Source organism: Dromiciops gliroides, chromosome 1 (assembly GCF_019393635.1).
Source record: "Dromiciops gliroides isolate mDroGli1 chromosome 1, mDroGli1.pri, whole genome shotgun sequence".
Classification (NCBI taxonomy): domain Eukaryota; kingdom Metazoa; phylum Chordata; class Mammalia; order Microbiotheria; family Microbiotheriidae; genus Dromiciops; species Dromiciops gliroides.
This window is the reverse complement of record NC_057861.1, coordinates 678,862,263-678,885,806: the sequence shown is the minus strand read 5'-3', so window position 1 is coordinate 678,885,806 and position 23,544 is coordinate 678,862,263. Positions and strand designations below refer to the sequence as shown.

Sequence of the window (23,544 nt, the reverse complement as noted above, 5' to 3'; positions counted from 1 at the left end):
ATGCCATAATTACCATGACGTGCTAATCAGCAATGAGTACAGAAATGCCGATTTTTCTATCAACAAAATCGAAATATTTCAGGTTCCCCCCAAGCCGAACAACTTTAGTGGCTACTCTTCCAGGGCCAGTAACTGTAAGTAGGGTAACTGGGGGGTAGGGGGAGAGATCCAATTTTTCAGATTGTTTTTTCCAACTACCTCCTTACCTTATTTTAGAAAGTAAGGTCCTTGCGGGCAGGGCCTGGTCTTTTTTTTTTTGCCTGTATTTGTACCCCGGAGCTTAGTGCGGTGCCTGTCACACAAATCTCATTGCTTGCCGGCATTCCCCCCCCCTCCCCCCCGCTTGGACTTAGCCAGGGCCCGCCTTTCTACGTGGGCGTCTCCTTTCCCTTGTTTCTCCTCTGAAGGAGAAGTCGCTGGCCTAGGAGTCTGGAAGCCCTGGGTTCAAGTCCTGTCTGACACAGAGGAGACCGAGGGCAAGGCAAGTCCCTGACACTAAGGGTGGAGTTACTGCTCGGCCTCGGCGGGCGGGATCAACAAGCAAACACAGACACACGGACACACACACTCGGACACACGCGTCTCCGCTGCCTTCCTTTGGACGCCCCCCTCCCTCTCATCTCGGGCCCGGCGGGGCTTCATCTACCTCCGAGGGCTGGTGAGGGCCTCGCCGACCCCCGAGCACGGGCTGTTCCAGACCCCCGCCGCGTCTCGCGCCTGCCCGCCAGGGGCCCGACCCTGGCCCGCCTCGCCTCGGTCGCCGCCCCGAGCAAGGGAGGAAGGGAGGGAGAGCCGGGAGGGGCCGCTAGGGCGGGCGGCGAGTCAGCCAACGGCCAGTAACGGCCGCGAGCCCGCTCGGCCCGGGTCCCGCCTTCCGGGGGGCGGAGGCTGGGAAGCGGGGCTACCGAGGGCGGGTTCATGAGTTCCCTCAACGGCCAGTAACGGCGGCGAGCCCAGGCCGGCGGGCACGCGCCGCGCCCACGCCCCCTCCTCCCCACCACCCACAGGAGGAAGGAGGGGGAGGAGGGGGAGGAGGGGGAGGAGGGGGGAGGGCGGGGCCGAAGGGGGGGGAGTTCACTATCCCTCCTGGAAAGGTGGTGTGGGCGGCGGCGGCGAGCACGTCCTGCCGTCGCGGGGGCGCGCAGCGCCCCCTCCGGCCCACCCGCCCGCCTACCTTCCAGCGTCCTCACCAGAGAACGGGATTGGGGGAATTGGAGAGTGCGCGGCGTCGCCCTTCGATTACGTCAGAGCCGCCGCGTCGCGTCGCGCGCGGGTGACGCGCCTCACGGGCCCGTTGTCTGGGCGTCTGAGAGTGGGGGCCCGGTGCCGGCCGGGCTTCCTTGAGTGCGGGGCTCTCAGGGGCGGCGGCGGAGCTTGGACATGGCGCTGAGGGGCCGTTCCAGGGGAAGATGAATAAAGGCTGGTTGGAGCTGGAGAGCGACCCAGGTGAGGGACAAGAAAGGGGGGGCGGGGCCCGGCTCGGGGATGGGGGAGGGGGAGGAAGGGTTGGCAGGGAGGACCCGGAGTGGGGGAGGGGGGAAGGGGCATGGGGGAGGGTGTAAATAAATAAGGGCCGTCCTTGCCCATTCGGTGATAATAAGGGCAGATGGCAGCTGCGCGGCAGGGGCCGGGGCCGGGGCCGGGGCTTGGCGGGGCGGGGGCCGGGGCTCGTGCGTGCCTGTGGGCCGGGCGCGCTGTGGAATCGCCGAGTTTGAGAGTCGGAGGGGGACTTCCGAGGTCCTAGCGGGAGGCACTGGGGGGCAGCGGACCCAGTGCCGCATTCCGAGTCCGAGGGCCGGGCTTCCCATTTCACTCCAGTCATTCAGCCTCCCTGGGCCTCAGTTTCCTCTGTAAAATGAGCCGGCCTGGATGAAGGCGAAGCGCCTCCCAGCCGCGGTTACGGCTGCGGGAAACTCTTGGGCGAAAAATCCCAACAAGTGGCCATTCGGCTATGGAAGAGCTTCCTCCGCGTCCTGCCTTTGGGCGACCCCAGAATTGGGAGGAGCTGGAGTCTGCCAGGCCAAACCTTCCTCCCCCCCAGTCACCCTCCTCTGCTCGCACTTGGCAGCGCCCTTCCCCAAACCGTGGTGGCCAGGCCGGTCTTGGGAGCAGCAGCCTTTGTTGTGGATTCAGGGCAGCCTAAGAGCACTTTGTTGACTTAGGTTTGGAGGGTGAGAATCCCAAGGTTGTGCTGCTCCCAAGCAAGCGGAATACAGAAGAACCAGGCCTGGAGGTGGAGGCTTCAAGTGGGGGGTGGGGTACAGTTGGGAGTTGGATGACAAAGGTCTTGGCTAATAAGACCTTAGATGGCAAGAAAACCAGCACTATGGTGATTTTTTTTTTTTTTGCTTATTAGTTAACTGGACTAGGATAGTCTCCCTCTGTGTATCAGTTCTCAGAGAAGGTGGCTGGGAGAGCTAAGAGAAGTTGGGGTATATGAATAGCAGAGGGATAATAATAATAGCAGCTAGCATTTACATAGCACCTACTGTGGGCCAGTCGCTGTACTAAATGCTTTACAAATATTTCATTTGATTTTCACAACAACCCTCAGAGGTACTTGCTGATTATCCCCATTTTACAATTGTGGAAACTGAGGCAGGCAGGTTAAATGACCTACCCAAGGTCACACAACTGGTATCTTTGGCCAGATTTAAATACATGTCTTCATAAGTCCAGGGTTTAAGGAAAGGAGTTGTCTTGAGGAGGGGGGCTGTATCCACTATAAGAGAAGACATGGGAAACGTCACAGAGACCTGTAGCAAGAGGGAATGAGGGTCGTGACTCTATTTTCCTTTTACTAATAGTTCTCTAGCCTAGTCAAAATTTTGATCATAAAATGACGGCTTTTCTTTTCTTTCTCCCTCTGCTGTCTTCTTCCTTTTCCAAACATTCCCAACTCAGGCCTTTTCACCCTGTTGGTAGAAGATTTTGGTAAGTATGAAACTTCCACTAAGATGAGGCAGTTCTTATGTTTTTCTTATAATGTCCCAATCTACAAGTAACTCTTTTTTTCCCCTCCTTTGATTCTGATCTTTCCTTCATATGATCAGTCATCAGATCTTGTCAATTTTGCCTCTGCAAAATCTCTTATACCCATCCCCCTTTTCACTCCTACTTTAACTACCCTGGATGAGAAGAACCTCGTTAACTCTCATGAAGACTATTATCATAGACTCCTAAATGGTTTTCCTGCTTCTGTTTTGTCTTCTTTCTAGGCCATCGCTCACACCATTACTTTAGTAATCTCCCTAATTTTCTATACTGACTGTTATTTTTCTGTTCTTAGACTGTCAGTAGCTTCCCTTTGTCTTGCACATAAATTATAAACTTATCCTGGCATTCAAGGCCTGCTTCACATTAGCCCTAATATGCTTTTCTAGTAGTATTGCACACAATCTCTTTCATGTATATTGTTTTTCAACAGCATGGACTTTTGTGCTCTTCTCTCCTGTTTTTGGTGCCTTTGCTTCCCCCCACCCGCCCGCCACCCCCCATGCCTGGGAAATCTCTCTCCAAAGTTGAACCTTTGAACCTTTTCCATGTACCACCTCCATGAAGTGTAGCCACTTCCCACCTCCCTCCTATCTTGTCCTCTTCAGATGTCAGCATTCTCCTTAAACCTATCCTTTTTACCAGTTATTTGTATATATGGTTCCCTTACTATATGTCCCCCATTACCTTATTAGATTGTAAACTCTTTAGTAGTGGAATACTTATTGTGTCTAGCTTCATATCTTTAGCCCTTAACATGGAAGTTGTATAATAAATGTTTGTGGTATTCTGTAGGTGTTAAAGGGGTACAAGTTGAGGAGATCTATGATCTTCAGAGCAAATGCCAGGGGTAAGTTACTTGTAATTCTGTTAGGTTTTGTCATTGGCCTAAGATAGTTTGAGAAAGTGTCTCTGAAGTCAGTTCTTCTGATATATCTCATTGAAGGACTTTTGAAAGCTCTAGGATCCCTTGGTAATAAACTGCTGAGGAAACTCCTCAGCAGGGCCCTGCCTTGGGTGGCTGACTTTCCTCACATTGCTAAGTGTTTTATTGTCTGAGACTCGAAGGCTTTGCCTGGATGCCATTTTTTTTTTTGCCCTAGAATAGAAACATAGAGTTAATCCCTGTAATATCAGAAAGTGGGTCATGGTGGTAATGCTCAAAGTCTCTCGGTGGGGGGGGGGAAAGGAGGTGGTTTGAATGTGGACTCATTTTATATACTTTCTTTAGGATGTTGTGCTAGGGTCCAGTGAAAGAAGAGGCACTAGTGGAACTTCCATGGGAACAGAATCTTTTATGTATCTATCTTTGTTTTCGTCCTGAGGCTTTTGCTTTTTCCACAATGGTCCTCTGGGCAATGGGTTACTTTTCCCTTTTGTTGATGGCATGGAATTATGACATTCTGGTGGGGAGATGGGCTGTGTGCCTTTCCTGTGGATTCTAAGGTCAAAGATAAGACAGAGGCTGTGACATGTCTCTAGGGAGTACATATGCTTAGTACTGCCTTAAGCTGAGCTGGTGGTCTTCAAGGTAGGGTAGTATTTTCCTTTGCTTGAGTGGCCAAACAATTTAAGGGGAATAAGAAGAACAGAAAATGGTGGCAGGGGAGCCTTGCCTTCTAGACTGGTCAGATGTACTTGATAGCTCCTTTTCTCTTCCTCCAGTCCAGTATATGGCTTCATTTTCCTCTTCAAATGGATCGAAGAACGTCGGTCCCGACGCAAGGTCTCTACCCTGGTAGACGAGACTTCTGTGATCGACGATGACATTGTGAATAACATGTTCTTCGCCCATCAGGTTATTTAGCTCTCTTTGCTCTGAAGGAGGATTTTTGTGCCAGAGGATAGTTTAACACTAGGGAGTTGTTAGTGCCTCTGCTTTAAGAGAAAATAAATAAGAACCAGGGGTGGTTATTATGTAAACACTCTGACCAAGATTTTCCCCTCTTCTTGATTGAGGCAAGGGAGGGGATGGTTCCTCTGCCCAAGATTCAAAGAATTCTGACTAGATCAGTTGACTAGACTACATACTACCTTTTTCTTTATGTCAGATTTATCAATAATGCTACATTGGTATATGTTTGGGGCAGGTTGTAACAAGATGCATACCAAGTGTAAAAGAGCCTGTTTTTGATTCTGCAGCTGATTCCCAACTCCTGTGCCACTCATGCCTTACTGAGTGTCCTTCTGAACTGTAGCAATGTGGACCTGGGCCCAACACTGAGCCGAATGAAGGATTTCACCACGGGCTTCAGCCCAGAGGTATGTTGAGGGCCCTGGTTGCTTGGCAGAGGCTGCTGTGCCCAATCTTTGAGAACCAGATTGCCCTGTATGCAGTGCCCAGCTAGGGCTCTGGCCTCAGCCCTGGCTGAGGAACCTTGGGGAAGGGCTTCTCCTCTGCTATTCTCTGAAGGGTATGAAGTTCCCTCATAGCAGAAGTGCATCTGGTGATTGTAACTCTTCATGTTATTTGGTGTTGTTGCTTCATTGATTCCCCTGGCAGCTCTGAATTGAGTTGAGTACATGGTGGCCCTGCCCATTTTATAGACAAGAGGTTCATGCTTGCCTAAAGCCCCATAACAAGTAAGGCCCCTGGGCTGTAATTGAGGTCTTCTGATGCTACCCTCCAGTTGATATGTCACTCTTGCTTTGTTTCTGTATTGAATCATTAGCATCTATACCTCTTTTCCACATAGAGACTGTAACGTGAGATTATTTCCTCTCTTTCTAGAGCAAGGGATATGCCATTGGGAATGCTCCAGAGCTGGCCAAAGCACATAACAGCCATGCCAGGTACGTGTAATAAGATAAGGAGCAAAATAGTTATGGAGAGGGAAGGGCTCTCCTTAATCAGCCTTCTGGCCCCATCTCCTCTGTAGGCCTGAGCCACGACACCTGCCCGAGAAGCAGAATGGAATCAGCGCTGTGCGGACGATGGAAGCATTCCACTTTGTCAGCTATGTCCCCATTAAGGGACGTCTCTTTGAGCTGGATGGACTGAAAGTGTACCCCATCGACCATGGTAGGATTCCTGCTTTGAGATCTAGGTGCTGATACTTCCTGCTCGGGTTAAACAACCCAAGTGGCTTTCCTCAAATTTTGACCATAATCATTTTTCCAGGCCTTTGGTTTCAGTTTAATTTCTTACTTATTCTAAATCCTAGGATTGGTGATATGATGGTTAGACATTTAGTAGTAAAGTTATTCAGCCGAGCAGAGGATAATATACACCTTCTCCAAAAATTGGTAACTACATTGTTGTGAGTACAGTCTTTGATGGTAAACCAGCCAAATATACTTGTAGAGGTTCTTATGTGACAGATTGACTCTGAGAATGTCTGAATTCTGACATCCTTTGTTAGCAGTGCCCAGATCCTCCTTCCAACCCACTGGGCTTCTGTTTACTGCTTTCTGACATTCCCAGCCTTAGAGTTTTACCCTCTTTCTCCCTTTTCTTGTTCTTCCCAGGGCCTTGGGGGGAAGATGAAGAGTGGACAGACAAAGCCCGCCGAGTCATCATGGAACGGATTGGCCTAGCAACAGCAGGGTAACTGCCTAGACTTGTGGGTGGGCATGGCACTGGGAAGTTTGATGGCAACTTTGCTCCTCAGCACCCTTGGGTGGGCTTCCTAGATGCCATTAGCCTTTCTCTTTCCCATGGATAATTAGGGAATTCTAAAGGATAGGGTGAAAATGTAAAAAAAACCCCAACCCATTATGGTGATAAACTGGCTTGATTTTTGGCCTCATATTAAGGCATAATGTATGTTAATTGTTGGCTGACCCTAAGACACTGGTTTTAAAGGTTCTGGCATGGAGTAATTTGCATTGGTCATCTGGCTGGGGAAGGGGCACAGAGGGTGGGGATGGCTGCAGAAGACCTGAAGCTCAGGTGGCCGGTGGGTGTGACCACAGGGAGCCATATCATGACATCCGATTTAACCTGATGGCGGTAGTGCCTGACCGAAGGATCAAGTATGAATCTAAGCTGCACGTCCTGAAGATGAACCGACAGACAGTGTTGGAGGCCTTGCAGCAGGTAGGGAAGGCCACACTCTAAACTATTCCTGTTGCCGAGAATAGACTGAATTAGCCCCTGGTGTTTGTCTTGTTTCCTGGTACTTTTAATCCCTCCCTGTACTCTTTAAGATCCACACTTGGACATCTTTCTGTTCTGCATTCTCTTCTCATGCCCTCTTCCTATGCATGTTTTCTTTCTCTTCTGATTTAACATCCTTATACAGTTTTCTTTCTCCAAGCAGCTTGATTATTTGGGGGCTAAAGGAATTGGTGGATTTTTTCATGTTTTTATCTCTATCCTTTCTGTTCCTTCTCTTAGCCTTGGATGTTTCCTTACTCCTTTCTGACTCCCTGGAGAGTGGGAAAGATTTAAGTTGGGATGAGGACTGGCTGCTAAAACGAAGTCATTATTAGTATTCCCATTTCACGGTGTCATGATTAGGTAACCGGTGGCTGTGCCATTCCTTAGGACATACTCAGCAGGAACAGTGAGAGGGCGCTGTCCAGTGGGTCTGTGTCCCCCAGCAGTAAAGGGTTCTGCTAGTTCTGTTGCTCAGTGCCCTCCTCATTCTGGTTTCAGCTGATCCGAGTGACTCAGCCAGAACTGATTCAGACCCAGAAGTCCCAAGAGGCTCAGCCCCCTGAGGACTCCAAGCCGGCCTCCTGCAAGCCCTCTCTGGTGCTTGAAACGAGCAAGACTCCTCTGGCCTCTGAGGGTTCCCAAACAGGTAGGAGATGCCTGAGTGGCAGGACCCCAGGAGGCCTGGACATAGTTTGACTCCTTTTTTGGGAGGGGCTTCTGTTGGATTGGACTTGGCATGAAATTGACTGCTTCAGAGTTGGTGTAGAATAAAGATTGAAGTTATGGACTCCTTGGGCAGCCTAGTGAAGCCTGTGGGCCCTTTCTTAAAAGAATGTTTTTAAATGTAGAAATATAATACGTAAGATCGCAAAGGAAAACAGTTACATGCAGTTATGAAAGCATTAAAAAAAAACCTCAGGTTAAGGAACCCTAGAATAGAGGGACTTCAGTGCTCTGATTGAAAGGCAACATGGTAGAATGGAAAAAGAACATGGGATTTGGAGTCAGAGGACCTGGATTCAAATCCTGCTTCAGACACTTAGTAGTTGTGTGGCCTTTGGCATTTAAATATCTCTGGGCCTCAGTTTCCTCATGTGTAAAATTAAGGCGTTGGATTCAGTGGCCTCTAAGGTCCCTTCTAGTTCTAAATATGAACCAGTGACTTAGGAGCATAAGTCACACTGAGTATATGCTCTAGGTTCTAGAGAAAAAGCCCTGGGCTGGCCTCCAGGGTCCCTGCAGCCTTTCTCTTACCCATGGGGAATTGTGGAGTTCTAGAAGATTGGGAGACGCCTGCATTCTTGGTTTAGATTCTTCTAGAAATGAGGGACCGATATAAAGAATGTGATAGACAGGTGCTTAGCAGCCTGTAGCTCTCTTATCCCTCTGTCCCTCACACATGCAAACTTCCTTCTTTTGTTCCTTTACTTTTCTACTTTTTCCTTTCTCATATTCTTTTTTATTTCTTTCCCTTTTACTCTGATCTGTCTGAGACATCCAAGAATTTCTCAAAGTCATAGAGGTTGTTATCCTCCTTTTTGAAGGATGATTATGGTGGCTAGGTCCAAAGCTGGAAGGAAATAGCAAGGGCTAATTGCTTTAGGAAGTTTAGAAGGGAAGAGGGAACAAGTACGTGGTTTTTCTAAAAACATTTTTTTAAAGAAATGTTTATGGCCTTTTAAAAAAAATTACCATAGCTTCTCCCTCCCGGAGAACCATTCTACAAAATAAGACCAAAAAAGAGGAAAAAACCAGCATCACTTATTAGTATATCAAAAAGTCTGAAAATGGGGGCAGGTAGGTGGCACAGTGGATAAAGCGCCGGCCCTGGATTCAGACACTTGACACTTACTAGCTGTGTGACCCTGGGCAAGTCACTTAACTCTCATTGCCCTGCAAAAACAAAAACAAAAAGTCTGAAAATATATGCATTCTGCAGCCCTGGTGGGCCTTCCACCTTTGGGGTGGGTGGGGGGTACTAGTAGTGTCTGCTCATAGTTCTTCTTTCAAGCGGTGCTTATTCTTTCTCATTTTGTACCCTCCTTTTGATTTTTTGGTATGTAGTGGTTCTTTGCATTTACATTGTTGTAGTCATTGTGTATATTATTTTGTTGCCTCTGCTTACTTCACTCCGCATCTGTTCATGTAGATCTTTTCTTATTGCTCTGTAGTCATCACATTCTTCATTTCCTAATAATATTCTGTTACATTTATGTTCCACAGTTTGTTTAGCCATTCCCTAATCATTGAGAATCTACTTCTTTGACATTACAAAAAGTGTTGCTAGAAGTATTTTGGTGTATAAGGGAGACTTCTTATCAATGGCCTCCTGGGAATATAAGCCCAAGAATGAAATCTCTGGGTATGGCCGTTTTGGTGATTTTATTTGTAATTCCAGATTTCTTTCCAAAATGGTTACACTAATTCCCAGCCCCACCAGCAATGTACCATGGTGCCTGTCTTCTACAATCGCCCCAACATTGACTATTCCTGGTTTTTGTTATCTTTGCCAATTTGTAGGGTGTAGAGTAAAACCTTGAGATTGTTTTGATTTGCATTTATCTTGTTAATTTGGAGCTTTCTTTCATATGGTTGTAAATAGTTTGCAGTCCTTTTGAACACTGTTCAGATCCTTTGACTTCTTAGCTATTGGGGAATAGATTTTCATAATATATATCTATAAATTTTTTCTGTATCTTGAATACCAAACCCTTATCAGATAAATTTGATAGAAAGTTCCCCCCCCCCCTTTCCTGTCTTAACCTAGGCGCATTGATGTTGCTTGTGCAGAAGCTTCTCAGCTTTGTGTAATCAAAGTTCTCTCTTTTATCTTTTGTAATTGCCTCTATCTCGTTTGCTTAAGAATATGTCTCCTACATATTGCTTTGAGAAGTGTGTGATCTGTTTCTCTTAGCATTCATGTCATTTATCTGTTTAGAACGTATTGTGGAATATGGTGTAAGGTGTTTGTCTAAGCCTAATTTCTAAAACACTTTACAGTTTTCCAGCTGTTTTTATTGATTAAGGAATGCTTTAGTAAGAAGTTTATGATTTCTACTTTATCAAACACTGGGTTTTTTAGTTCATTGTTTCTGATTCTCCTTTATCTAATCTTTTTCTACCTCTATTTTTTTTAACCAATACCAGCAAGTTTTATTGACTGCTGCTTTAATTATATAGTTTTGAGGTCTGGAAATACTGTTCCCCTTTTCTTCCTACCAGCATTTCCTGTACCTGGTTCTAAAGACAAATTCAAATTCTTTTTCCCTCCTTTAAGATGGACCTGAAGAGATGGCAGGACCTTGCCAACCAGCCCCCACACATAGTCCACCCAGCAAACCCAAGCTCGTGGTGAAGCCTCCAGTCAGCGGCCTCAATGGGGTTCCAGCAAACCCTAGTCCCATAGTTCAGCGGCTCCCAGCTTTCCTGGATAACCACAACTACGCCAAGTCCCCCATGCAAGTGAGTGCCTAGGACTGAACAGGTACCCATTTGTTATGCTTTGTGCCACAGGATGTCCTTGGGACTGAGTATAAAGTGCTTTGAGCGGGTGATTGCTCACTGATCCTGGGGTTTGGTAGCTGTATGAGAGTATCTTGTCTTCCTGTTTCTGATCATAATATTTTTCTTAGCCTGATGTTGAGAATCTTCTGGCCACTAGAGAACCTCAGGAGTTCAGGAGAATTTCTGGAAATTCAGATCTTCCCTAATGCTTAATCATTTTGTTGGTTCCAGAATTGTGACCTTAAGAACTTAGGATATGTTCTTGATTAGGCCTTGAGTGCCAGCGGAACCAAGGCAAAGTCTAAGATATTCTGTTTCCTTAGAAGGCTTATATGGCACAGGTCTTGCCCCAAAGGAGCACCCGCCCCTGTCATGTAGGAGTAGGAAAGGAGCGGCATGTGTAGCCTGTCTTGGAGGCCGCCAGGCCCCTGGCTTGGATTTGCCCGCCCTTCAGCTGATCCTGGGATTGTATCCTCCAGGAAGAAGAGGACCTGGCAGCAGGCGTAGGCCGGAGCCGGGTCCCAGTTCGTCCACCACAGCAGTACTCAGATGATGAGGATGACTATGATGATGAGGAAGAAGAGGATGTTCGGAACACAAATTCTGCCATCAGGTAGCTGCTTTTGCCCAAGGGTGTGGAATACTGACACCCCCCTCCCCCGCTTTTCTTTCTTTTATTGACCATTGTTCTGGAGTGAATGGGGGCTGCCAGGTACCCCCTGAGAATGGGTATTGGGAGAGTAGCCACACCATCCATTGGACCTTGGGATCCACATGTCCTGTTTGTGCCGGGGCTGAAGGTGGAAGGATGTGATTACAAATCACACCCATCTTAGGACTCTACAGTAGAGACCGGTCACATAAGGAGCTCTCTGAGGCATGGAGAGGTCACTACGTGTCAGTTCTTTATTACAAGCTCAGCGCCCTAGCTTTTCTTTTATGCTTCCTCTGCTTCCTTAAAAGCTTTTACTGCTTGGAATTTGGGGAAGGGCTTTCTAGAGACTGCCGATCAGCCAGCTAAGAGGACAAGTGACTTGGGAAGTGCTTCTAGGAGATAGGTTTACTCTTCTCCCTGGGCTCATCTTCCATCTTTGGGCCTGAACAGGTACAAGCGGAAAGGACAGGTCAAGCAAGAGCCCTTGGCTACCTCCTCCGATGGGCAGCTCTGTGTCCTACAGCCCAACACCATCAATGTGCTGGCTGAGAAGCTCAAGGAATCCCAGAAAGACCTCTCGATTCCTCTGTCCATCAAGACTAGTGGGGGTGCTGGAAGCCCTGCTGTCGCCGTGCCCTCTCACTCTCAGCCTTCACCCACCCCCAGCAATGAGAGCACCGACACAGCTTCTGAGATCGGTAGCGCCTTCAACTCGCCACTCCGCTCACCCATCCGTTCTGCCAACCCCACCCGCCCATCCAGCCCCGTCACCTCCCACATCTCCAAGGTGCTTTTTGGGGAGGACGATGGGTTGTTGCGAGTGGACTGTATGCGCTACAACCGGGCTGTGCGAGACTTGGGGACTGTCATCAGCACAGGCCTTCTACATCTCTCTGAGGATGGGGTACTGTGCCCTCTCACCGTCACAGGTGAGGGAAGGGATGGGAGATGGGGCCTAATCAATCAGTAAAACGTTTGGGAGGATTCTGGTCCTTGGCACCTGGAAAGTTTGCCTTGCCTGTAGCTCTTTCTCATGTGTGTGCTCCTCTTAGAAGGTGGGAAAGGGTCATCACCACCTGTCAAACAGAGCCAGACCACCCAGATCAGTGTCATCCTGGAGGAGGAAGCGCCTGAGCCGAGTGATAGAGAAAAAGCCGGGCTGAGCCGGCCCCCTGAGCAGCTATGTGGGGAAAAATATTCCCCCAAAGTGAGTGTGCAGTTGGGTCCTCTCTCCCTTTGCCTGGGGTTGTGGGAACCTTCCTTGGGGCCAGGCAGGGTTGCCATTTCCCTTCCTTTCCTGATGCCAATGATGGCCACACCTGGAATGGGTAGCAGGGGGCGTGGGGTCAGGAGCCTTTGCCCCATGCCCTTCCTGGGCTCCCCCTCCTGGGCAGCTATTTCACCAGAGCACTTGGGCTTGCCAGGAGCTGCTGGCGCTGCTGAAGTGTGTAGAGGCAGAGATCGCAAACTATGAAGCCTGTCTCAAGGAAGAGGTGGAGAAGAGGAAAAAATTTAAGGTGAGTTGCTGATGCCATCCTTGAGGGGGGGACTTCTGGTGTTGTCGACTGGGCTGCCAATCCTCTTCTGCTTCCCTTCACAGATCGATGACCAGAGAAGAACCCACAACTACGATGAGTTCATCTGCACATTTATTTCCATGCTGGCTCAGGAAGGTGAGAGGTGGGAGAGCTGAGCCCTGGCAGAGGGGCCGGGCGGCTTGTTATTGGAAGGAATGGGAAGGAAGCCTTGTCTCTTAGGCCCAGGGACCCATGGCCCCGAATCCACGTCTGCATCCTAGCAGATGTGCTTTTGGTGTTATTCTAAGGCTTGTGGGGGACACAGGGTGGGCTTGTTTCCTGACCTGGCCCTTGGGCTCCTGCATGGGACAGCTGGTGTCTTAAAGTAACCCTCTTGTAGAGAGATTAGTGCTGTGGAACTAGGGTAGAAACAGGCCACTAAACCTATCCACAAGGATCTCCATAGTTGTTGATTAAGTTTTTAAATGCAACATCTCTGTGCTGTTGTATTTTTATTTCTTTTGTTAAATATTTACCAGTTACGTTTTTAATCTGGGTTGGACAACACTGAGGCATCTTGTGGGCCACTGTGTCTGGCTCCTCTACTGTAAACGACTATATGGTGGGAGCTAAAGAGTGCCTGGCTGGCCACGGGCTGCCTGCTCAGTCTTGTTGTGCCCTCCCCTAGGCATGCTGGCCAACCTCGTGGAGCAGAACATCTCTGTGCGACGGCGACAGGGCGTCAGCATCGGCCGGCTCCACAAACAGAGGAAGCCCGATAGACGGAAACGCTCCCGTCCTTACAAGGCCAAGCGGCAGTGAGGGACCTCCTGGCCCAGGGCTGGGCCTTCCATATACTCCCCAATCGATGAGAGGGCATTCCAAGGGCGAGGCAGCCGTGAGCTGCCCCCACCTGCTCTCCCCCTCCCCCGCCCCCCCCGGACCCAGTATTACTGTACAGTTTAAAGTGGGAACCTTGTTCCCCGGTGAACAGGCAAAGGTTCCCTTGTGTTGGTCGCACTACACACCTCCCGCTGGCCCTTTAGAAATAAGGGGGACTTCTTGGTCACATGGCTCTCAGCCTCCTCCAAGCCCCTCCCTGTTGGCCGGCCTGCCTACAGCTTAAATTCCCAGCTTTCGGGGGTGGGCATTGGGCAGGTCAGCCGGAGATTGCTGCAAAGTCAGTGTAGTGGGAACTCTACCTGTGGGAACACCCCCTTTTCTCCCCTTTGTCATCTGAGCCCACCCACAGCTGGCTGTGGACCATGCGCCCCATTGACAGCCAGGGCCCTGGCTCCCTGCCTCAGTGACAGCAGAATATATATTTTATATATCAGAAATGTCTATTTTTTTCTTGGTTCTGACTAATCTTGCCACCATTGTATTGAATACCACTGCCTCCTACACAGTGGCCTTCTGGACATAGCCTTGTCCAGACCTGGCTCTCCCCTTCCCCTGGCTGCTTCCTCATCCATTTTCTGTGTGTGTGTGTGTGTGTGTGTGTGTGTGCGTGCGCGTGTGTGCGTGTGCGTGCATGCTCCCCTAGACCCTGCCCAGGGAGCTGGAGGGCAGAGCTGGGACTTCAGGGTCACAACCACTTACCTCCTGGGTGTGTGACCAGGGCCAGAGGTGCTCTTCCTGCCCAGGTTCCCCCATCCAGCCCAGTCTCTGAGCCCAGCCCAGCACCACCCAAGCACTCCCAGTGAGAGCCCCCAACTGTCTCCTGGAGAGGCTGGGCCTGCACTTTTGCACATCTGCTGTTTGAACTCCAAACTCAGGAATCAGGGCTTGCTCAGGATCAGTATGAGGAGTAGAGGGGGTGGGAGCGGCAGGATTCTCTGGGTCCATGGGAACATATAGAGAAGCTTTGTTATTGGTCTGAGCAGCTACACAGTCTGCAGAGTGGCTTTTTAAAGTCTTAGTGGAATGGAGATGTTTGTTTTAAGGTTCTTTTGATTCCTGTAAATTGTTCTTCCTTCCCTGGCGTGGCTTGAAGGAGGGAGAGGAGAAGAGGGGGCCAGGTATTTGGGTTTCTTGGACCCAGCTACTTTCTCCTGGAAAGGCCCTGGGGCTGCCTGCAGCACAGCCAGCTTTGTTGAACACATCTGTTGGTTGGGGAGGCTTTGCTCCATAAACCACTGGTGTCAAGGAGCCCTAAAGCCTCTTCTTTGGGGAGAATATATTTCCGAAGGCTTTGTTTGGTGGCTTTCCTAGCCTTGAGCTGGCCCTGATGGGAGTGTGTGTGCAGGGGGGTGTTGAGTTGTTTCCAGAGCGAGTGGGGACCTAGACTGGTTTCTGTGGAGGCTCTGAGCACTCTGCACCCACAGCCCACTAGTATTATGGGATGCTCTCCCTCAGCTCCGCCTGCAGGGAGCAAGTCCGTCGGGCTCTGAACTGTAAGAAGGTCTTTCAGTTGCCTGGCTCTAGGATCTAGAATGAAGCTGGCTTCTAACCAGTCAGCTTTCTGCTGCTGACGGAGAAAGGAACTTTGCATGGGGATGATTCCTCTTTCTTTCCAGGGCTTAGGACCTGGTGTAGGAGTGTAAAGGAGGGGAGGGCTGGCCTCCTGCCTGACGTGCTTTCATTTGATGGGCATTTTCCACTTGGGCTGAAGCCACTCTGTTCCCCCAGAGGACTTAGAGGCAAAGTTGTGTCAGACCATTTCGGGACCAGTCTCTGGCCTTTCCCCACCCTCCAGAGTCTCTGTTCGCTTCCTCTTTGTGACCATAAGATAGCCACCACCATTCCTACCCTTACCCCTTCCTACCCCTGCCCCATGCCTTTTCCCTCCCTAAGGGCCCCTGGGGGAAAGTGGAGGTCCCTTCTTAACATACCACAATTGCTGTTTAAATTGTGGTGGGGCAGATGAATTTGTTCTCCTGCTTGCACTGAATTTTAGAAGAGACAGTAGGTGTCTTGGGGAAGGCTGAACTGAAGCTATTGTACATAAGAGACCTGGGCAGGCTGGGGCTTGTGCCACCCCCTTGCCCATTGCCTGTCCATCCTTGTAAATACCGGACTTGCTTGAATGAATAAAGTTTTCCTGTAACTTATATACGCTCTGTGTTGGCTGACTAGATGTTTGCTGAATAAAGAACTGTGTACTGTGCTGTGCAAGCATTTTCTGCTCTGGGCACATACATGGACCTGGAATCAGGCAGCATATGAAGTGGCAGAACCTTGGACTGCAAGCTGGGGCACCTGGGTGCTTGTCTTGGCTCTGCCACGAATTTGCTGTCTGAACTTGGGCAGGTCCTACCTTCTGTAGGCCTCCACTTCCTTCTGGTAAGGTGAGATGCTGTCTAGTTCTATCCCCTCAGTGTTCCATTTGTCTTAGTGCCAGTGTGCCCTGTTCCCTCTGACCTCTCTTATTGCCTGCAGACTAACATGGTGGGCACAGGACTTCTAACAGTATACCTGGAGGGAAGGGAGAGCAGGGGGCTTCTTGCTGAGTCCAGGCCCCTCCACTCTCCAACCTCTGTAAGCAAAGACGCCTAACAGTCTTGTAGGACACATAGGTAGTAGGCAATATAAAAAAATAACTTTTATTCCCTGTGACTGGGTCACGGGCTCCTTACTGTATCTTTGGCCTCTCTTGGGGAAGGCACGCTCTAGGATACCACAGCCTTGGCCTGTGCTGAGTCTGGGTGGAGGCCTGCTCAGCCCTGATAGGCCTAATAGTCCAGAGCACAGATAAGGGCTACACCTCGCTTGATCCAGTGCCTCTGAGTCTTGTCAGTGGGGATCTCCACAGCTATGACGTAGTTGGTGGAATGGCCGGTGGTTGACAGTGTACCTAGAACAAATACCAGTGGAAGTAGGCTGTGTGAAGGAGGCAGGATGTTGTTTCCAAGGCTCCTGGGGCTACCCTGGTATCTGCCTCCTGTATAGACCAGGATCAAAACTCACATCCGCTGCTACTACTAAAGACTCTTGCTGAGAATAACGCTGTGAGATAGGTAACATGAAAATTATTTTTTTCTTTTTTAGAGAAAAGGAAAAAGACTTGGATCCCAGAACTGCTGCTTACTACTTAGGTTAACCTGAGGCAGATGGGTTCCCTGCTCTAGAATGAGGGGACTGGAGATGACCCCAAGGGCCACCTTTCAGGTGCTTCATCTGTAATAATGGTACGCTATTGCACCATAAGCACCCCTGGATAAGGATGTGAACTAAGAAAGTTCAAGGTGAGGGCAGAAGCTTTTGTACAACAGACTTAGGGCTCACAATGCACTCAAATGCATTCTCCACCTACATAGGTTTGTCCCAATCACTGCCAAGGTCTCTGGGCCTTGGAGAGTCTTGCAAATAACTTGTCTCAGGAACTATGGGAGATCAAAGCCTGATCCCGCAAGCCCAAAGCCATGTTCCAATCACTTGGAAACAGAAGAGAAGGCAGGGATGCCTCATTGGAAAAGGTGGGTATCAGGGGCCAGAAGAAGCTGCCCTGGGTACTCTCCCCACACAGATGTGTGTAGAGACACTGGGGTGGGAAGGGGAAGACAAGTACATACCAGCTCGAGTTAGAGTCTTGTAAATGGGGCATACATAGAAGCCCCTAGTTGGGGGTCGGCGGTTGGGTACGGGGACCAGCCAGATGATGGCCATCTCTGTGTAGAGCTCCTTGGGCCGAGACTCAGCCAGGAAGAATCTGTCGGGGTCCCAGCGTGCTCCCTCCAGGAACAGGCCATAGATGAAGCAGCCCACTTCTGGCCTTGTGGTCAGCTCACTTAGTGACTTCCCTACCACCTAGGAAGTGGGGGAGAGATCAGTGACGGAAGGTGAGGTGATGGGATGAGATGTTGTCTAGACAGCATTCTGGAAGAGAGCGGAGAGCCCAGGGAGAGCCTTTGGGTAAGAACCCCCACCCCCACCCCAGCAGACTGGGGCGGGGGGGGGCGGGGGGGGTGAATTTGGCTGCCATTCTGAGAGCTCCATTTCTGGTCTTTTGGGGATGAGTCTTAGCCTCCCAGGACTAGCCAAAAAGTAGGAGGGCATCCTGCCACCCCTTCTCTAGCTGGCTTTACTCCATTTCTTCAATGCTTGCCAGGCTTCTGATTCCTGAATAATGTCTTGAGTGCAAATAACCCTTCCTCAATTGATTAAAAGGTCAAAGGATATGCAAGACATTTTTAAATCCAAGCTATTGATAGCCATATGGAAAAAACTGCTTAGGTCACTAAAATGACATTAGAGGGGACTTGGGGAAAATAGGCACATTAATACACTCTTGGTAAAGCTATAAGTTAGTCCAGCCTTTCTGAAAAGCAATTTGGAACTATGCTCCAACAGTTAGTAAACTGTACGTACCCTTTGATTCCTACCTCTACAAGGTCTATACTCCAAAGAGATCAAAGAAAAAAGAAAGATACAGCCGCTATTTTTTTTTGGTAGCTAAGAACTGGAAGATAAAGGATGGAATGTCTGAATAAAATATGGTATTGTAAATGTTAATAGAATACTATTGACAAAAGGAATGACAAAAGGCAGTTAAGAAACCGTAGAACTGTATGAACTAATCCAGAGTGAACAGATCAGAACCAGCTGAACAAGTTACCCGATAACATTTTAAGGATGAATATTTTGAAAGGCTTGAGAACTGATCAATAAAATTACCTGCCTCAATTCTGAGGATGAAGCATGCTGTCCACCCCATGAAGGAGAGGTGATGGATTCACAGTGCACAGAGAGACAAATTAGGATATAACCAATTGGAGAATGTGTTTTACTCACTAACCTCAAAGTCAAAGGAGATGGTATCAATGGAGATGACACGCTTTCTGGCATAGTTCTGCAAGGTCCCCGTCAGGAAGGCTTGTGGGAAGAAGAAGCCGCTGATCCAGAAAACAGGTGGGATCCCATTATGGATCCACATCTTTACAAAGTCAATCCGTTGCAGCAGGTCCATGACCCAAGAAGACAGAGGTTTGAGTGAAGGATAGGCTTTGCCCTTCCAGATCTCTGGCACAGCATTGTTGTACAGGCTGGTGGACATGAGCTCCAGCTGGGAGGACATCACAACCAGTCCCTTCAGTGCCTTGAGCACATCCTTGAGTGACTGCGTGATCACAACTAGTAGCTTGTTGTATCTGAAGGGTGGATCAGAGGAAAGAGGTGTCCCTTAGCCTTTGGACCCAGAAGGGGCCACGCCCTCCCCATCTGCATACAGTATGGCACCTAGGCGCTTCGCGTTTGTTCTCCCTCCTTATGGAGACTTACAAGACATCTGATTGGTCGTGGGTACAGCAACGCTACCTGAGCCACACAGATGGTTCACAGGCTCGCTCAGCCTGAATCTGGCTGGAATCTGGGTTAGTCTTTTGGAGCCAAGAGAGGTTTTCTTATGGATCTCAGCAGTAATAGACTGACCTCGGTTGAAGGAGGCTCTATTCTAATGACTGCTTTATTAAGTGATTTCAGACAAGCTCAAAATTGCCTTGAGTTTCTACTAGCATGCTTAAAAATCCAAATGCAATGTTTTTATGTGGCATTTAGACTGTTAAGGATTTTTAAAAAGATACAGAAGTGAACTTAGAGATCATCAAGTATAATGCTTTCATTTTATAGATGGAGAAACTGCAGCAAGGGACTTAACCAAAATCATGCTGCCAGGCAGGTCTAGATGCCAGTCGAGTCTAGATACCCACTTCTTCGACCACAGGCCCTTTGGTCTCCACTCTGCCCTCTTCCAAGCTGCCTGTTTGCGGTGGTGAGATGGGCAGCATAAAGCAAGCATGGTCCAGGTTCTCAGGAGTGCCCAGAGGGGTCATGTTTCCTTCCCTCCCTCCTCTCCTTCACTCCTTCCTTCCTCCTTCCTTCCCTCCTTCCCTTCCGTCCTTCCTCCCTCCCTCCTGCCTGGGAAGGCTGGGCAGTTACCTAATCACTTCCTGCACCAGGACAGTGTTCATGGATTCTTCATAGAGCACAGGGTACTTTATCATGACCTGGTGCACATCGATGGGCTCCGGGATCTTCTTCAGGATGCTTCCAGCAACATCCTCCACAATCTAGGGGCCCACCCACAGAAGATAAGAAAGGCCAGACTGCAGCACAGCTGCAGGCCCCAAGCCCCTGGCTGTAGGTTCTGGACAACAGCCCCCAGGCCCACTCTGTTCTTATTTCCACCAGCTCCACTGGGAAGAAAATCAACCCTGATGGGGAACAGAGGGCCACCAGACTCAGGGCATGGGAGCTGGATGGGCTCCTTCATGGTGCCCAGAAGGAAACTGAGGCCCAGGAAGAGGAATGTGCTAGCAACTCAGGATAGCCACACAAATCTTTGATCATCAAGACACCATCTAGATTATTGGGTGCCGATCGGTAGAGGGAGTTTTCTTTGCCAGAAGTTTATTTATGAAGGAATAAATTTATGGCATCACAGGTCTATGCAAATGAAAATTACCCGGCTCACATTATAAGAGGAACAATTTCCCTAATGAGTTTAAAGCAGGACTCAATGGATGGAAATTCAATTCACAAATTCTTATTTCCCCACTGCCCTCCCCACCCCCGCCCCCCAGCTACTGTCTTTCACAGGTGGCCTAGACTGGCAGGATTTTCCACGGAGTGTTGGGTGGGAGTGGGCATGGGGTTGGAAGGGGGAGCCTCTGACCTCTTCTCTGCTCTGGCCGCCTGTGGAAGATGACTTGGGCTGCAGCTGAATGATGGCATTGAGGAGGGCAAAGGTCTCATTCTGTGCGAAGGTGATATTGGCATTGTCATGCAGGCCGAAGATTTCAGGCATGTCATTGAGCGGCAGGCTCCTGATGTACTGTAGGTAACCCTATGGGGAGGGGGCTCAGAGTCAGGCCCATGGTGTCCTGAGCTGGACAGCCACTCTACTGAGCCTGAAGCTGCCTGCGGCCTGAGAGCACAGGGTACTTTATCAGGACACGGCAAGGACACGGCAAGTGATTGTCACTCCATCATGGAGAGAGACTTGAGTAGATGATGGCTCAGACCCTGACTGTGGGCACAGCTGAGTAAGCCAAACTCAAATTGAAGGAAGATGGAGCTATTTTGGGGGACGTGCCTGGCTCTGGGGCTTTCTGTCCCTGCCCAGCCCCACCTCCATCGGGCCCTGGCACTCCATGCCAGGCTCAGGTCTGTTTCACCTCAGACTCTCCCAGACCATAAGCTGCAACATCCTCTTTTGGTCTTCCTGATGGTACGGCCAAGCCGAGGGCTGGGCATAAGAGGGGAAGCCTTGTTAGCAGAATGGGGCCTGGCAGAGGAGCACAGTCAAATGTAGACAAAGTTTTGCATCTGAGGGGCCTGGGAGATCCCCTGTGGGGAGAGGAGGCTGAGAGAACCCCTCTCTGCTCTCTCCTCTGCAGTGCTGGAAGGGTCATGCTGTGGCCCAAGTCGCTTCCCCATAAAAGAGAACTTAGGGTTGGGTTGGTTGGACCAGAATCCTCATGTTGCCTTTCTCTGAACCAGAGAAGAACCCTTACCATTCAGCTGCTGCTGTGAATAAAGAGAAGCTGAGTTTGCTCTGGGAGTCAAATCATTTGTCCAAGGGCCAGCAGCAAGTGACAGGCATGCTGGGCTCTGGACCCTCCCCTCACAGGGTGGTCCCGGAGAAGCTGCTTGGCACAGGGGGAAGAGCGAGCGTGGGCGAGGGCTCCAGGCCCCCCAGACTCAGTGACCTCCTACATGACCTGCAACGCTGAGTGTCAGTGTCCCTATATCAAACATGACACTTTGCATCCCTTAACGGGATAGATGAGTGGCATCCCAACGTCAAGTGTGTTCCAGATGTCAGGGTTTCAAGGATTGGGAGAGGGGGCGGTGACGCTTACATTGATATCGTAGGTAGGGTTGATTTGGTGGTAGATGCCGGATTCAGAGTAGATGTGTTCAGGCTCCAGGACAAAGGGGTGGTAGAAATCTTCCAGGATGTTCATGATGCAGCGTCGGTCCCAGTCATCTGTCACACGGCCTCCATAGTTGATCTCACCAGCTGTGTACTTGAGCACCTGTTCTGACCCCCAGGCTCAGGATGAGGACCAAGGAAGGAGGGAAGAGCAGGCCTCACCCCAAGCCTGTCCTGCTCCCCATCCCAGAGTGGTCAGAAAACCTCTCTGGGCTGGGATCCTTCAGCCTTGCTGGAGCATGACCTTCCAGGGGCCTTGGGCTCTGTCAGAGGGAGGATATGGAGATGGTACAATTTGCATCTCCTCTTGGGGCACTAGCTATATTCTAGGAGGGTGGTAGGGCCTGAGCAAGTGCCAGTGTACCACTTCTATCCTCACTCTCAGCCAGGCTCAGAAACAAATAAGGCAACTTTCCTATTTTGCTCCATGGCTGAGTGGGGTGGGGGGAACAGGAATAACCATTTACATAGCACCTACTATGTGCCAGGCACTATTCTAAGCCCTTTAGAAATATGATCTCATTCAGTCCTCACAACCCTGGAGAGGTAGGGACTATTATTAGCTCCATTTTACAGTTGAGGAAAGTGAGGTAAATAGGTTGAGTGACTTGAGCAGGGCCACACAGCTAGTAAGTGTCTGGAGCTGGATTTGAACACTGACTCCAGGCCCAGTGCTCTATCCACTGGGCTATGTGACAGAAGAGAGCTTGGCCTAGTCACTAGAGTCCCCTGGGCTGGAGGGAGGTCTGGGAGTAGGGTTCCCTCCCCCCACCCCCACACCCCATGGCCAGGGTGATGAGCACTCCCAAGCACTGCCCACCTCACCTTGTAGGGAATGTCTTCATACTCATCCAGGAACATTTTCAGCTGGCTGATACAGATGCGCAAGTCTCCATCCGTGAACTCGTAGGGAATGTTGAAGCCCAGGGGCCCGAATTTCCTCCGCTCTAGCGCATTCCCATGGAAGAGGCACAGGGACAGAAGCAGGCACTTGAACTCAGACTGCTACTTGTTATGGAAGAGAAAGCCAGGGAAGGAAAGAATAAGCTCTTCAAGGGAAGTGGCCCCTGGGAGTCCTTGCTTGGAAGGCCAGCACCCTCTAAAGTCACGGAACACTGGAGCCAGAAGGGACCTTTAGGGATCATTCAGTATAACCTTGTTTTATAGGTGGGTAAACTGAGGCCCGGCGGGGAAGGAGGCCTGTCCAAGTCCAAAGCAAGTCGGGGGGAGAGCTGAAGGCAGAACTGTCCCACGGCTCCCAGCCTGACTCCTGGCCGCTGAGCTGTCTTCTCCATCCCTTGCAGCAGCCTGGGATGGGGGGGGCCTGGCTCTGCGACCCTTGTGGGAGCTGTGGGGCAGGGCAGGGCAGGAGTAGAATGAGCCGGGGCCTCACCTTGTGGCAGGAATTCAGGAAGTCATCATTGAGGCTGCTGTAGGACTTGAGAAGGTTGGCTTTCACCCCCCGCGGGGGCTCAATGGTCATCTTGGAGCCATTCTGGAGGATGGACACTGGGAACTTGTTACTAGGTAAGCTGGTGAGCCAAAGACGAAAGTCCCGGTGTACCTGTGCCCACCCAAGTGAAAGAAGTTCTGAAGATGGGCAATAGCAAATTCTAGGTACCTGTTCACGAGGCTAAGGGCCCGACGCTCTTGGCCCCGCAAAGGCAAGGGGTGAAGGGCACAGCAGGGCTCACCTTGTCAGGGTTGATGTGCTCGATGAGCCGTTCCAGGGATGGCATCCAGCTGGGGGCCAGGTGGCAGTTCTGAAAGAAGACCCACTTGCCTCTCTCCATGGAGCTCTGCATCATGGCCTCAGCCAGAGGACCCTGGGGACCAGAGGCATGCTCAGAGGCACCATCGAGCCCTCCCTGCCCTTCCCTGCCATCCCGGCTTAGCC

The 23,544-nt window shown here is 50.1% G+C and overlaps 2 protein-coding genes across 4 annotated transcripts in view; one reads left to right on the top strand and one right to left on the bottom strand.

The window, feature by feature from the left end:
• Positions 1–409: 409 nt before the first annotated feature.
• BAP1 (BRCA1 associated protein 1) lies at positions 410–14,041 on the top strand. Of its 3 annotated transcripts, none has more exons than XM_043966393.1 (18): positions 410–658; positions 1,182–1,446; positions 2,905–2,934; positions 3,790–3,844; positions 4,660–4,765; positions 5,137–5,256; positions 5,726–5,787; positions 5,874–6,016; positions 6,463–6,541; positions 6,910–7,033; positions 7,595–7,742; positions 10,374–10,558; positions 11,080–11,213; positions 11,706–12,184; positions 12,308–12,462; positions 12,680–12,772; positions 12,856–12,928; positions 13,461–14,041. In XM_043966393.1, exons 2-18 carry the CDS (start codon positions 1,410–1,412, stop codon positions 13,592–13,594), a joined length of 2,157 nt encoding a protein of 718 aa, XP_043822328.1. In that variant the 5' UTR covers positions 410–658; positions 1,182–1,409; the 3' UTR covers positions 13,595–14,041. The 3 variants fall into 3 exon arrangements, with proteins under 3 accessions (XP_043822328.1, XP_043822318.1, XP_043822307.1); XM_043966383.1 differs by having other exon boundaries at positions 4,660–4,792; positions 12,311–12,462; XM_043966372.1 differs by having other exon boundaries at positions 4,660–4,792.
• A 2,316-nt stretch (positions 14,042–16,357) lies between these two features.
• Positions 16,358–23,544, bottom strand: part of DNAH1 (dynein axonemal heavy chain 1) — a 151,145-nt gene continuing 143,958 nt past the window's right edge. The window contains exons 70-78 of the mRNA XM_043965072.1: positions 23,342–23,473; positions 23,041–23,211; positions 22,473–22,652; positions 21,574–21,750; positions 20,385–20,555; positions 19,649–19,779; positions 18,510–18,861; positions 17,287–17,521; positions 16,358–16,568 (exon numbers count right to left, since the gene is read on the bottom strand). Of these exons, the coding sequence (XP_043821007.1) occupies positions 16,447–16,568; positions 17,287–17,521; positions 18,510–18,861; positions 19,649–19,779; positions 20,385–20,555; positions 21,574–21,750; positions 22,473–22,652; positions 23,041–23,211; positions 23,342–23,473 (1,671 nt within the window). The 3' untranslated portion in view covers positions 16,358–16,446. The remainder of the gene's footprint in view (positions 16,569–17,286; positions 17,522–18,509; positions 18,862–19,648; positions 19,780–20,384; positions 20,556–21,573; positions 21,751–22,472; positions 22,653–23,040; positions 23,212–23,341; positions 23,474–23,544) is intronic.

Excerpts from the sequence above, each read along its gene's own strand:
- BAP1 (XM_043966372.1), top strand. The coding sequence starts at position 1,410 with ATGAATAAAGGCTGGTTGGAGCTGGAGAGCGACCCAG. Across the intron at positions 10,559-11,079 it reads ACGCCAAGTCCCCCATGCAA|GAAGAAGAGGACCTGGCAGC; the intron begins GTGAGTGCCTAG and ends TGTATCCTCCAG. Across the intron at positions 12,185-12,307 it reads GTGCCCTCTCACCGTCACAG|AAGGTGGGAAAGGGTCATCA; the intron begins GTGAGGGAAGGG and ends TGCTCCTCTTAG.